The sequence below is a fragment of the Mobula birostris genome, chromosome 12, assembly GCF_030028105.1.
Source record: "Mobula birostris isolate sMobBir1 chromosome 12, sMobBir1.hap1, whole genome shotgun sequence".
NCBI lineage: Eukaryota > Metazoa > Chordata > Chondrichthyes > Myliobatiformes > Myliobatidae > Mobula > Mobula birostris.
In genome coordinates, this window is record NC_092381.1 from 32,228,469 (window position 1) to 32,243,073 (window position 14,605).

At 36.0% G+C, this 14,605-nt stretch overlaps 1 protein-coding gene across 4 annotated transcripts in view; it reads left to right on the forward strand.

The window, feature by feature from the left end:
* Positions 1-14,605, forward strand: part of ptprfa (protein tyrosine phosphatase receptor type Fa) — a 358,686-nt gene that overhangs the window by 188,951 nt on the left and 155,130 nt on the right. For all 4 annotated transcript variants that reach the window (XM_072273546.1, XM_072273548.1, XM_072273547.1 and 1 more), the window contains exon 6: positions 12,488-12,598. In XM_072273546.1, the coding sequence (XP_072129647.1) occupies positions 12,488-12,598 (111 nt within the window). The remainder of the gene's footprint in view (positions 1-12,487; positions 12,599-14,605) is intronic.

A 14,605-nucleotide genomic window follows, 5' to 3' on the forward strand; every position in this document is an offset into this window, starting at 1 on the left:
GTGTCTGGTAATGTAGAAACTAGAGAACGCAATCTGTCCTGTGTTTGAATAGTTAGTACCTTTGGACTACCAGGAGAAACTTGAGCAATCACGGTCAGTTATAAACTCCAAAAATGAAATGGACAGATTCATCTGACAATTAAAGTTCAGCACCAGTTTCCTGCACCTTCATATTGTGCTTTCATACATGTGATGTATTGATTTCAGTTTCCAGAGGTCAGAGGAAGAATTTTCACCAGTATTTACCTTTGAAGAATAGTATTTAACTTATTCAAGTTAACTGCAGTTGTAACGTTGGGCACTAATCCGAAGTCTTAAAGGCTTTGTTGTAATTTTCAATTAATCAATAGAGCAATGTCATATCTGTGTGCTAAACCAGCCATCAATTATTATTGATAATTGCTAACAATTTGTTTTAAAATGTTAAGGGCAGAAAATAATCAAAATTCTCTTCAGATTGGTCAGATGCATTGTTTGAAATTACTTGATAGCAAAATGTTTAATCTGTCTTGGAGTTGAGAACCAGATCATAAATAAATTGTCATAAGATCTTGTGTATATCCTTAAAGCCTTTTAAATAAATTACAAGTTGAAAGATTGGATAATAATAATAATTGTAAAGTAAGAATAGTAATGCTTTGCAAGCTCCTTACCTGTATGAGTTGAAAATAATGTGTCACAGAAAGCCCTCTCTTATCCCAAGTGAGTATGCACACCAGATATAGAACATAGAAAACTTACAGCACAGCACAAGCCCTTCAGTCCACAGTGCTATGCTGAACACGTACGTACTTAAAGATTACCGAGGGTTACCCTTAGCCATCTATTTTTCTAAGCTCCATGTACCCAGCCAAGAGTCTCTTAAAAGACCCTATCGTATCAGCCTCCACCACTGTCGCTGGCAGCCCATTCCACGCACTCGCCACTCTCTGCGTAAGAAAAAAAATTAAACTTACCCCTGATATCTCCTCTGTATCTACTTCCCAAACACCTTAAAACTGTGCCCTCTTGTGTTAGCCATTTCAGCCCTGGGAAAAAGCTTCTGACTATCGCCTCTAATCATCTTACACACCTCTATCAGGTCACCTCTCATCCTCCACTGCTCCAAGGACATCCAGTTAATGGTTAGTTTTTCACTAGTTAGAGAAAAAGACTGTGAAATTCATTTGCGCAACACCCAAAATTGGCTTACGGATAAAACATGAGTGTTAGTAAATTTTGCCCATGTTTTTGTGTAAATTGACATTAATGGTTAAATGAGGATGGACTTTGTTTTGACACATTTATAAATCCCATCCTACTAATTGCTTTATTGTAGTTAGTCCGACAAAAATAGGAGGGTGATATTGAAAATGCTTTTTTCCCAAGATTTTCAATCACATTTGTCTGAAATTACTGGTGCTGATCTTTCACAGAAACAAGAGTTTTTATACTGCTTACACACAAAGTAAATTTTTTTTAAGGAAATGGAGCATTATTTCTTTACATCGTAGCTAGCATGCTATACAGATCTTAAGTTGACTGATCTAAACTGGGATTCAATCACCACATCCGGATGATTTCAAGCAGGTTACTTCTCAAAGTTATGTAACTAGAAGTGCCAGAGGAAATCCTACAGGAAGAAAAGTTACACATTATTTATCAGATGAAAAATGAATAATAAACTGTTCAAAAAAATTGAAAAAGGCACCAGAAAGACATCTATAAGGACACAATGACTTCTATGAATGCCAGCATTTCTGGAAACCCTGTATCAAAATCGAAGCTTCCTCATTCTGCTGGTAGAGCTATTCTTGACTTACTAAACGGGAGGTGTGTGTGTCACATTTTAGCAGAAACAACATGGAAGGATCCTGATGACTGGTCTCTGAGACTGGAATTAAGAACAGTGCGTACACTTCAGTTTATTTGCTAGCTCTCAGGAATCTGTCTCTCCACCTCTAAGTTTTGTGTCTGAATTTGAAGTTGTACCCTGCATTTTTAATGCAAATACTTGACCTTACAAAATTTATGGAGAAGCTCCAAACGCAGATTTGCTGTATCACTGCTAATTACTGCTGGAGCTAAAAGGCCTTGTGAGTATTAGAAATGGAAACAAAAAACAATGCCAAACTCACTCAGTAGATATCTTTGGAAGGAGGGACAGAATTATTGCTGTAGATTGAATATCCTTCATCAGAACTGGAAAAAGTGAGAAAACAAGTTAGGTTTAAGTTGCAGAGGACTGGGCAAAGTGAGTTTGAATGAATAATGGGAATATCTCTTATGGGCTGAGGCAGGGCTTTCCACTTTAGTAAGCTGTTTACAAAGTCACCTGGATGATAAGATTAATTATGGCAATTAGAGAGAGAAAACAAAAGGGGCAAGTCAAAGCCGTGCAATGCAGGTTGGAACTATTTTGGAGAACTGAAGTTGAAAGGAGAGAATATTGGAAGTACCCAATAGATTAAACAATGGATGAGGACAGAGTCAAATGTGTTAATAATGAAGATGGATAGTCTTACAGCAGGACTAGACAGTTATAATACAAACAGGAAAAAAAACAGTAATCTGAAACTGTTGAATTCAGAAACGGTCCCAGCTGTACACTAAATTGTAGTATTCTTGGAAGTGAAACCTGAAAATGAACAACTGTGAGTTGTTGTAAATGCTAACAATTTATTTCAGCTGTGTAAAATTGTTTCAAATTGTTTTGTGCACTATGGAAGAAGAAGTTAGATATTGGTGATTTGTGAATTGCACTTAAATGTTGTACTGTGTCCTTTTAAGTTTACTAAATCTCTGCAGGTAACTGATATGCAGACTTTTGCAAAATGCCATTTTTCTTAGTAAAGGCCATGTGTTTGTTAACTTTTATAGCACTTGATTCAGAAAAAGGGGCTTTGATTATCCACTGTGCCAAATAAATTCGTACAAGTATATCTTGAGTTGAGATCCAAGCATTCAATATAAAGTTATTGAACCACCTTATCTATCAGTAGCTTTATTTAAAGGCTCACAAGGCACTGTGTGTCCTATTTAATTCTGTTTTCTGTCTCTCAGTTGAACTTCTCAGAATCCTTTGGTAAGTGCTTGGTGTTCAGAATGCAGTTTGCATAAAAGCAGTGGTGCATGGCATTCTTCTACTAACTGAGGCATACACATTCACCCACCATGTCTCATAACAAGCTCCTTGTAATAACATAAAATATTATCTAATGAACCCTGACCAAATGATATATTGTTCTTGCTGTCCAAGAAAAGGTTTAAAAATTATGCAGTGGTTGAAGTGTTTTAATAAAAAATGATGAAAGAACATGAACCTTTTTCCCTGTTATTCCACCCGCAGCACACTGCTCTCTGTATGAGTTAACTAGCAGAAGAGTGATTGTTAATTCAGAACTTGGAGAAGTCCAGGCACTTACATGGATGCTGCACTGCTGAGAACAGCTTTACTAACCTTCCTAAGAAATTGCTCTGATTTGTTATTTTGCATCAACCCTTTCTGTTGCTGAGAAATAAATATATATATTTACTATATATAACAAAAAATCTAATTCTTTCCTGTTTCTTTCAGTTTTCTTTATTTTTTGTTCTTTCCTCTGTGTACTAATACTTCTCTTTAATCTTATTTGCATTCAAATTACCTCACCAGGTGGTACACCAATCAGAGGTAAGAATGCTGAACGTGCTCAGAATCATCATCCACACCCCATTTCCCCTCTTACCCCAATGTTCTCATTTCCTTGCATTCTCTTGGCCCCAACACTTTACTTTTTGCCTATTCTTCCCCTTATCTCATTCTTAAACCCTGACCCCATCTGTTTATACTCCAGCGTACAGTGGCTTTTGTTTCCTATTGTTTAAATACTTTTTACACAAAATGGACACAAGTTATCATTTGTCAGAACCACTTAATCACTCAAATAAACTCTGATGAACATGTGTTTTTAATTTTGAAGATGTACAATACCAAAAACTAGTCTTGTATGTAGGAACTTAATGTCTCCAGGAGGACTGACCATTATGAAATAAGAACAATTCAACAAACGACTGCAACATTTTATGCCTTAAGTGGCCCAGCTTAAAACATTTTTCTATGACATTTGCATTCTGATTGGCTAACTCTTATGTCATTGTATGATGAATAATCAATAATCATTTGTGTTATCAATTCAACTTTATTTTTATTCTTAGCAATTAATGCAAAAACATTGTGGTGCAAGTAAATTCACATACGTTAATTTCAGATTTTAAAGTTGGTCTATTTGCTAGTTTTAATGTACAGATAAATCAGAACTAAATTAATTTGAGATCAGAGAAAAGAGCCTGTTTTTCTGCTTGGAGTTTTTAAAAAAAAGTGACAGTAGATCTGCTGCTTGGTTCACAATGATGGTGAAACTTTTTTTTACCTTCTGGATTGGTACTAGTCTTATCTTTTCACTCATATTTTGTAATTTAAAATAGACTCAAGAACATGGTCAGTTTTGAAAATGTGGCAACAATAAAGTTACCTTCAGTAAACTGAAATTAAGAGCTTGATGGTTTAACAGTTCATGCATTATGTGTCATAAAAAGGGTCACACCTGTTTTGCTAGTATACTCACTTTTTGAAGTATACACAAAATAACTAAAGTTTGGTTTTACCTTAAATTACATACCTAGACTGTTTCATCTGACAATGGCCCTCCAGGCTCCACAATTTACACCATCTGTGAGAACAAACATTTCACAAGTCGAGTGCACTAAGTGAGACCATTAGTTAGAATAAAATGAAAGAATCCAGTTTTTATTATTGTTACTCATTTACATATCGCTCACTGTGGGACATTAATTTAACACCATATATACACAACTTGGCTTCTGCAATCCACTAGGATCTCCAAATTTCCTTTGTCTGCATTAGAATGAGAATCAGAATCAGGTTTATTACCACCAGCATGTTATGAAATTTGTTAAATTAGCAGCAGCAGTTCGATGCAATACATAATATAGAAGAAATAATAACAATAAATAGATCAATTACAGTATATCTATATTGAATAGATTAAAAATTGTGCAAAAAAGAAGTAACATATTTAAAAAGTGAGGCAGTGTTCAAGGGTTCAATGTCCATTTAGGAATCAGATGGCAGAGGGGAAGAAGCTGTTCCTCAATTGCATCAATGAATCTTCTTCAGTAGATGCACATAGAATAAATACTGCAAACACAAAATATTCTGCAGATACTGGGGTCAAAGCAACACTCACAACACGCTGGAGGAACTCAGCAGGTCAGGCAGCATCTGTGGAAACGATCAGTCAAAGTTTCGGGCCGGAACCCTTCGTCAGGACTGAAGAGGGAAGGGGCAGAGGCCCTGTAAAGAAGGTGGGGGGAGGGTGGGAAGGAGAAGGCTGGAGGTTCCAGGTGAAAAACCAGTAAGGGGAAAGATAAAGGGGTGGGGGAGGGGAAGCAGGGAGGTGATAGGCAGGAAAGGTAAATAAGGAATAGGGGAAAGCACCACACATCAAAGTTGCTGGTGAATGCAGCAGGCCAGGCAGAATCTCTAGGAAGAAGTACAGTCGATGTTTCGGGCCGAGACCCTTCGTCAGGACTAACTGAAGGAAGAGCTAGTAAGAGATTTGAAAGTCTCTTACTAGCTCTTCCTTCAGTTAGTCCTGACGAAGGGTCTCGGCCCGAAACATCGACCGTACCTCTTCCTACAGATGCTGCCTGGGCTGCGTTCACCAGCAACTTTGTGTGTTACTTGAATTTCCAGCATCTGCAGAATTCCTCGTGTTTAAGGGGAAAGCACAATGGGTAGTAGAAGGAACTCTGCCCCCTCCCTCAGCTGCCTACTGCCTCCCTCATGGTTCCGCCCCCTTCTACTACCCATTGTGTTTTCCCCTATTCCTTCTTCACCTTTCCTGCCTATCACCTCCCTGCTTCCCCTCCCCCACCCCTTTATCTTTCCCCTTACTGGTTTTTCACCTGGCACCTACCAGCCTTCTCCTTCTCACCCTGCCCCCACCTTCTTTATAGGGCCTCTGCCCCTTCCCTCTTCAGTCCTGACGAAGGGTTCTGGCCCGAAACATTGACTGATCGTTTCCACGGATGCTGCCCGACCTGCTGAATAAATATTGCAATAGCCTTTATATAATTAGGGTAAAAACTATTAAAAGGAATGCCAAGAATTCTTCAAAGGATTTATATCAAACCAAAGAGGTATAAAGAGAGATAAGTGATTAGGAAATGAAATGTTTTCATTGAGGTTAGGTGAGGGTTAATCAAATTATTGTAATTAAATGAAGTACGGAGTAAAACAATATTTATATATAACATAAATTTGAAAACTTAATCAGAGAAATAACTAGAGATTTGATGATTTTTTTTCTTTAGCAGTGTTTGATAAAATGGTATATCCACTGATGACAGAGAGGTAAACACTGAATAATAATTACTTTTAATAAGCATGTTGATCAGTAATTGAAAATAAATAATTTTGAAAGGACAGTATAAAAGAGGACAAGCCATTCCGAATGCTAACAATGCGAGACAAATACCTGAACTGACGAAGTTTCTAAAATAATTTTTGAACCCCACTCCCCCCCACGCACGCACAAAGTCCTGCTTTAAAACCAACTCAATGTTTATGGACTCCTTGCTTCCAGCACATTCTATAATTAAATGTGAACTATTGCAGTGTTTGTAAATCATTACTTTTAGCCACCTTCATTAAGGCTCAGTTTAACTGGTTTACAATCATTCTTGTGCAAACATGGTTTCATAACAGATTGCCCATCTAAAATATATCTAACATTTGTCATATATTGGCAAAAATACAGCCAGTAAGTTTATGTACCAAATTGTAGTGTGAATATCACAACTCAAGTAACCCCCAGGCGGCATCTGGACAAAACTGCGTATCTGAGGAGGATCCACTTCATACCTATTCTACAGTATTGAGGTCAAGAAATAGTGTTCCACCTCCTGGTGACATTAAAGTATCTAGGCATTGGAGCCATTTTAACCATCATTTGCATAGCATTGCCAATTAAATCATTCATTTCATTTAAATCATTAAACTATTTATATTTTTAATACATTGCTATATACTTTATACGAATTAAAAGAGTAGATCTGTTTCAATTAAGAAATATTATAAAGAAATGTATTGGTAGAACTGTCATAGTCATAACCTAGACTGTTAATGTGGTGTAAAGTGTGTTATTGTAAAACTAAATGGTTACAATAGCTGTACCAATAAATAAATTAAGAGTGACAAATACTCTTCTATGAATCTGCAGGTATTTTAACAGTACTTTTAACATGCCTAAAAGTTGCTATGATTGTTTCAGAAGTTGCAGTATCTTTATGTGGTAACCTTATGTAGTCCATAATTGTTAACTTGCAAAGAAAAAGTGGATAACATCTCAGAAGTTGGACAATACAGTAGTTCTATTCTTTAAAAAAAAATCAAAGAAATCACACACCTATTTAGAGTGGATGCTGGTTAATTGGGACACATTGGGACCAGTACATTTTGACCCAATTAAGCAGCTGCCCCAGTTAGCTAAAGTTTAATGGAAATGGTTAAAAAGGTATAAAATAGACAGGCTACTGTTTAACTGAATAACAAATTATGTAATTAAATGAAAAGCAGAACAAATTTGGACACTATCAATACTAACTACTACAGTACTACAAGGCTATGTATTAGTTCCTAACAGTTATCAACAGAGGAATTAATCCAGTGTATGCTGCTGTGTTCTTTTGATTGACTGTAAATGTACAAAATTGGTGCAGATACCTAGCGCAGATAATGGACTGCCTTCATATAATCCTTTTGACGATTGCATCCTCCAAATCCTCATTTTTATTGCAACATTCAAGATGATTGTCAATACCTTCAAGTTCTTTGTAATTCCTAACTTGTTGAAGTAGTAAAATTGTTTCATTTTCACTCTTTGCTGTTTCTGGCATCTCCAAGCCTGAATGGTTGAAACTGCACTGAGTAAAACAGTTCTGAATTGTCGTACTGCTTATTTCTCGCCAACTATCAGTGACAGAAATCACTGCATTTTGGGCACAAGCATGTGCGATTGCTACTATTTAAAAACTGTACACTCTAAACAAGTTGTAGTGTCTAAATGTACATGGCTGGCACTAGGTAAAAGCTGTCTGGCAACAGGCCCTGTTTCTGACTAAGCAGCATGGTGTCCCAAGTAAACAAAGGGAATTCTGGGTAATTTTTAATTAATTTATGTTCTTTGAGTTGACCCAAGTAAACGGCTGCCCCAAGTAACAAGAATTCACTGTACATGGTGTATTTGTGGCTTCATATAACCTTACAAATACTAAGCCAATTTTCTTTTTGAACATGGATTTAGGCAGAAATAATAATTGTGCATATTTCTATAAAGAGAAAATATTTCATGTTAATTGCTGTGACAAAATATTAGTAAAAATTTTCTGCTTATAATGAATGTAGTGTTTAATATACTACAGTGTAGTACAAGCCATTCAGTCCATAATATTGTGCGAACCTTTTAACCTATTCTAAGATCGCATGAACCCCTGCCTCCCACATGTTCCTCCATTTTTCTTTCATCCCATGTGCCCATCCAAGAGTCTCTTAAATGTCCCTAGTGTATTTGCCTCTACCACCAATCCCTGGCGATGCATTCCACGCACCCACCACTCTGTGTAAAACTCCTATTTCTGACATCACCTTAAAGTTATGCCCTCTTGTATTATCCATTTCCACCCTTGAGAAAAAGTCTCTGGCTGTCTTCTCTATTTATGCCTCTTGTCATCTTATATACCTCTCATCTTCCTTCGCTCCAAAGAAAAAAGCCCTAGCTTGCTCAACCTATCCTCATAAGACATGCTCTCCAATCCAGGAAGCATCCTGGTAAATATCTGCACCTTCCTTCCCTTCCTTCCCTTCCAGAGGTGACCACAACCAAATGCAGTATCCTAAGTGTGGTCTAATTTAAGAATTTTTATAGAGCTCAACATTAACTTGAATCCCATATCACCACTATTCTGCTGTTCTCCGCCCTTCCCTTTTGAGCCACAGTGCCTGACACCTGGTTGCTGCAGTGTTCCCCCCAACAGTATGCAAAGCAGTATTTTTATTATTGAAGGGAATGGCCACAAAGCTACTTTGCACTATTTGCCCATTGCCTTTCACTCACCTAACAGTCAGTCAGCTACCTGCTTCCTGCAACTTAGGTGTGACTACCTCCCAGAAGCTCCTATCTGTCACCTCATTATTATTCCAAATGAGCTGAAGGTCGCTCAGCTTCAACTTCAGTTCCCTAACAAGGCCTGGAGGGAACTGCACCCAGATTCATTTGATGTAGCAATCAAAGAGACAGTAGCTGAAGTTTCTAATTCCAATTTATTGGAATAATAACCCTAATCCCGGACATCACCATTTTCACCTTGTTAATACCTGAACGCGCATTTACCCATTTAAAAAGCTCAAAATATTTAAACAAGAGGATAATGAATGTCAGCATCTTGTTTGTTTTCTAGTGTGGGTATGGTTAAACTTTAGTGGGAAAAGATTGGGGGATAATGAAGTAGTTCATTTCTTGGGTTTTCATTTTTCTTAAACATTAAAATTTAAACCAGCCAGAATTCTGTAAATGACAGCTCCCCATCGCTGGTGGCTAAGAAAAATTATGTGAGATCCATGTTAAGGTTATTGCATTCTTTTCTCAAAAAATTGCAAATTGGGTAAAACTCTGGCAACCTTTGAATGTAAGGTGATTAATTAGGGAAGTATTGTCTCATTGATGCTATTTGATGTTTTAAACAGCAACAGCATTTGCTTTACCATAATTTTTGAACCTGTCTACAGACAGAAAGAGCTCTTGGCTTCACACTCCTTGATGGCCATTGAAATGGCTCATTGATCACAAAAACTTAATTTATTGTGAACTCACGAGTATCATATTGCTCAAATGACACTTTCTGTGTGCATCTGAGGGTGCACGACATATGGACATTTTAATTATTTTAACAAGGTAGCCACAACAGAGGTGTTGGTGGATTATATAAACTAAAAAAGAAAGTCTTAAATGCACATTCAGAGGAAGAATCCAAAGTAATGTTTTATCTTGTTATGGATAGACTGTTTATGCTGATGCGTCAAGTTTGTTTCCCAGATTTAGTGTTTTCCTACTCTTTTCTAGAAGAATTTGATTTATTTTATGTAAATACACCCTGTAGGATACTACCTTAGGATACTGCAACTTGTTCCCAAATATTTTTAGTTGAAAGTCAAATTGGGATATCAAAAATGAACCTGTCCCAAAATATGTTTAGATATGTTTCAGTAATGATTCCTAGTTGCTTAATTCAGTTCTGACCTACTAAATTGCTATCTGTTTGAAGTATCCTGCATTTTTTTAAAGCTTTGTTCAGTAAGGGAGCTTTTTGGCAGCATTCTGTTGGTTAACATCTCTGCCAGTTTAGACCTGTAGTATCTTATACTTTACTATTCAGTTGGAAAACTATGTTTTACTACAATGTCTCTTTATTTGCCTACCTCTTTTGAATTTCTAAAATTGTGAAGTTAGATTCTCCAAAACATTTAAGACCTACCAAACCAAAGTGGCATGATTATTGGTGTTCACAGAGGTTTTCTTATATTTTCATACTAATTTTGTACATATGCCGTATTTGGAATATATTTTATCTCCTAAAGCTACAGATTCCTTTTTGTTCCATTTTAAAACTAAATGAGACTAATAATTGATAGCAGTTTATAAAATTTACAAAGCAATCTGCATTGCTGATAAAACTTATTAGATAGCATACTGCACAAGAACTACTGTCTTTCAGTTTGTGCAAGATACCCTGTTCTGAATTAATTACTTACTGCTGTAAATTTCAGAAAGGAGGGAAGCAACCAAGTTCTATGCTAGATTTTAGTTTCACAGCCCTCCCCTGCAAACAAATAATTTTGCTATTGCTTTTCTTTTCTTACACATTCTCCTCTTCCCTATCTTTGGTTAAAGTGCATAACCAAAACAAAAGCACCCCAAAACTTTTGTTTGCGGTTAAAATAGAAACTACAATAGGATTTAATTTTCAGCATGTAATATACAACTTCAAAAAAGATTCTACAGCTTAGTGTGGGTGAATAAAGATCATTTCGAAATATTATAATTAAGGTTAGCCTACTGATTTGAGAGAGAAAGATTTACCAGTTTCAATTATCTTATATAGCCAGAAAATGATATAACAATTTGTAAATTATTTCACACAAAACATTTTGTAATAAAATAATACATTTTTAAAATAAGAGATTGCGATTACTCATGGGGAAATATCCCAGAACAGTTATCTTCCCACATGAAATGGAACTCCATGAGCTATTAGAATTTCCTTTTAGTGTTATCAAATAATTTATAAATTGTACATAAGATATTGAAATTCCTTCATACTTTATACAAAAAAAATAAAACTATCTAAAATGGAGACTACTTTCTGCTGATTAAGTCTGGACAATCCCCAGGGTCTGACTCAGCCAAATTTCTAATGTTTAAACTCAGTATTTTACTTGTTATATTGGCTACATTTTCTTTAAAAAAAAATTATTATAAGGAACTATAATCCCATTCAACAGAGCAAGCCTGCATCTTGTAAGTAAATTGGTTATCCTTGTTTTGTATTGCTGATACAATTTTGTTTTCTAAAAAACAAAAATGTGACCACACAGATGCAGTTAAAATGTTTTCAAGATTGTGATGACGTAAACTGTTCAAACTGTGAAAATCTAGTTTGATTCAATGTTTTTCTTTACGTTAAACATGACAGCATATAGAAAATTATACATCATGAAGGTATTTTTAGGCAAATCTTTTTTAAAAAATCAACTTCCAGTTAAATTATTGAACACAAATTGGTCATTACACTGCTGATTGTTGCATTAGAATAATCATACAAGCTTTCTCAGTAGCTGAGTAAGGAGTCGAATATCCATCATATGTTCATGTAACTTGTCATGTATGGGTTGAAGTACCAACTCCACCATGTACTGTTTGTGTAGAATAAGGATGAAACACAAGGTATGTCAATAAAACTGATCCATATTTATTCAGTCAGGTAAGAACTACAACAATATGGAATTCTGAAGCTGGCTGAGGGTTAGTGGAGACAATAGAGTCCTGTTTCAAAGTCAGTTCAGTTTCATGAATGAAGATTTGTACCTTTTTAAGGAGTGTGATCATTGGAAAAAAACCAATTCTTAAAATTTATTTTTCTACTCGCTACATATGCTGAAATCTTTGTAGGTACATACCAGTTAAAAAACTGAAGACAGAGCCCAAGTGTGCAATCAAATATCAATAATATGTCTTCATTTCATTCTTCTGCAAGTTAGGAGAAACTCAAAAAGGAGTCCTGAACTTTTGCACTTGTAGACCATTATGCTGCACCGTATTAATGCCTCAAATTTGGATAGCCTGTTAATGGATCAGAAGTGACCGGATTTGTCTATGTTGTTATACAGGTGCCTTGCAAATTGAGAACAGTGAAGAGTCTGACCAGGGCAAATATGAATGTGTAACAACTAACAGTGCTGGAACACGTTACTCTGCTCCAGCCAACTTGTACGTCAGAGGTAAGAAGTGCATTTCTTCTACTTGTCCCACAGTTTTAGCATTCTGTTGTAAATGTAGAGCTTAGTAAGAAATTTTCTGGGCTGGAATGTATTTGCATTCAATAATGAAGATATTATTCAAGATTGAAATTGTGTATTTTATGGGTGAGAATTAGTAACATTTTAAAATCATAAATGTGCTTTAGAAATATCTACTAAAACATCTGTGTAAGTTTGCTTTCTGTTTTCTAAGTAACCAGAGTACTAAGTACCTAAATTAAGAGTGCAGTGTTGCTGCTTTTGGTTTTTTTTTGGTTTTTTTTGTGCTTTGTTTTGTCTCCTGAGGTTCTGTTTTAATCAAGGAAGATATGAATGGACACTTGGTTAGGATACCAGCATATTAAGATCTCCAGACTTTTGTGGGTAATGTAAATGATGAATAAATTCCACCTAAAGTCTTTAAATCTTCCAAAGTGAGTGCGTTTATCACATATTTATTTACAGCATGTAGAAATTTTGGTGGGATATTTCCTATGAACATGCTTGTTACTTATTCTTATCGATACAGATACAAACTTGTAGAACCGTATAAGTTTCGCTTCCAGTGACCATCATTGCATTTCCCTTATCGTTCTCATTACATTGTGACACAGAATCCTGGGCACAGTCCGAAAACTAAGTTTCAAACATGTGAGACGACACAACAATGAAGAAATTAGCATTGATTTTAGACTCCTTATGGCCATGCTTGAAAATGAAAATATGGCATTAGTGTACCGAATAGAGCCTGTGAGCACACCTGTCAAGTTTGCAGCTACTTTGGAGCTTTCCTTATTGTCTTTAATTTAGGCCGTTGCAGAAGGCACATTCTGAGTGAGCAGTCTTTTGAAATAGATGTTAATCATGCCAGTTTTGGTTGTGTCGTATTATTTCTGACAACAATTGATGATTGTCACTTCCTTATCACATTTAATATTTCACCTCTGGTGTGCTGTTTGTTTCATAGAGTATTTAATAAGTTATCATTAAAATTATGGTTAAAATTTCAACCAGTAGCTGTTGCTGTATTCTATTGTCTCAGAGAGAAAGATGGTTTATTATGTATATTGTCCCATAAATATTATAAGTTAAATGATTAGTTAATCTAACTTAATTGTATTTGTTGAGAGGAAAATGTGTGCCAAAGCATTAAGCAACATTCTTGCTCCAGTTCATATAATGGGATGGAATCTTATGCATTACCAGCAAAGCACTAATGTTAATGTCCTAAAGTACTGGCATAAACTGTCAGCCTAGTTATTTTCTGAAGTGATTCCATTGTCTTCTGACTCAGAGGCAACAGTGCCTCCTGTGAGTCAAGACTGACACTAAGCCTTGAGAGTTAACAAGCTTTGATGTCAAGTGTGAAAATCCCTTGCGAGCTGGTAATGAATGTACCAGGGAAGTCCATTATTCTGCTGTTGGCAGACCATTCCTTTTGTTCCTGTGTGCATGTCCTGAAAGATAGCCCTCTTGGCATTTCATTATTGCTTACTTTAAATGTACTTTATAATTCCTCTTGAGCTCCCTTCTGAATCTTGCTGTCAGAATCTCATTGGAGCTAAATATGTAAAATAAAAGCAGAAACTACAAGAAATTCCCAGAAGGTCAGTCATCCAGCTTCTATGAAGGGGTAAAATAGCTTGTGTTTCAGTTTAATAACTTTTCATCAGTGCAAGGAAAAAGAGATGTCAAGTATGTTGCAAATACTATACAAATATTGTTTTGAAGAAGGGCGAGAGGGGAAAAAAGAATAAAAGAGAAGGTTTGTAATAGGGTGAAGACCAGAAGAGATTGAATGACACAAGTCTAGTGGTACCAATTGAAAAAGAGTTGTAAAGGTATGTAAAATTATCTGAGATTGTTGAATTCAATGTTAGGTCATAAGTGCCAGGACTGAAGATGAGATGCTGACCCTTGAGTATACTTTGAACTGTTTGAGACCAATGGTGGATCACAGTAAGAAGAGGATGAAGAATTAAAATGTCA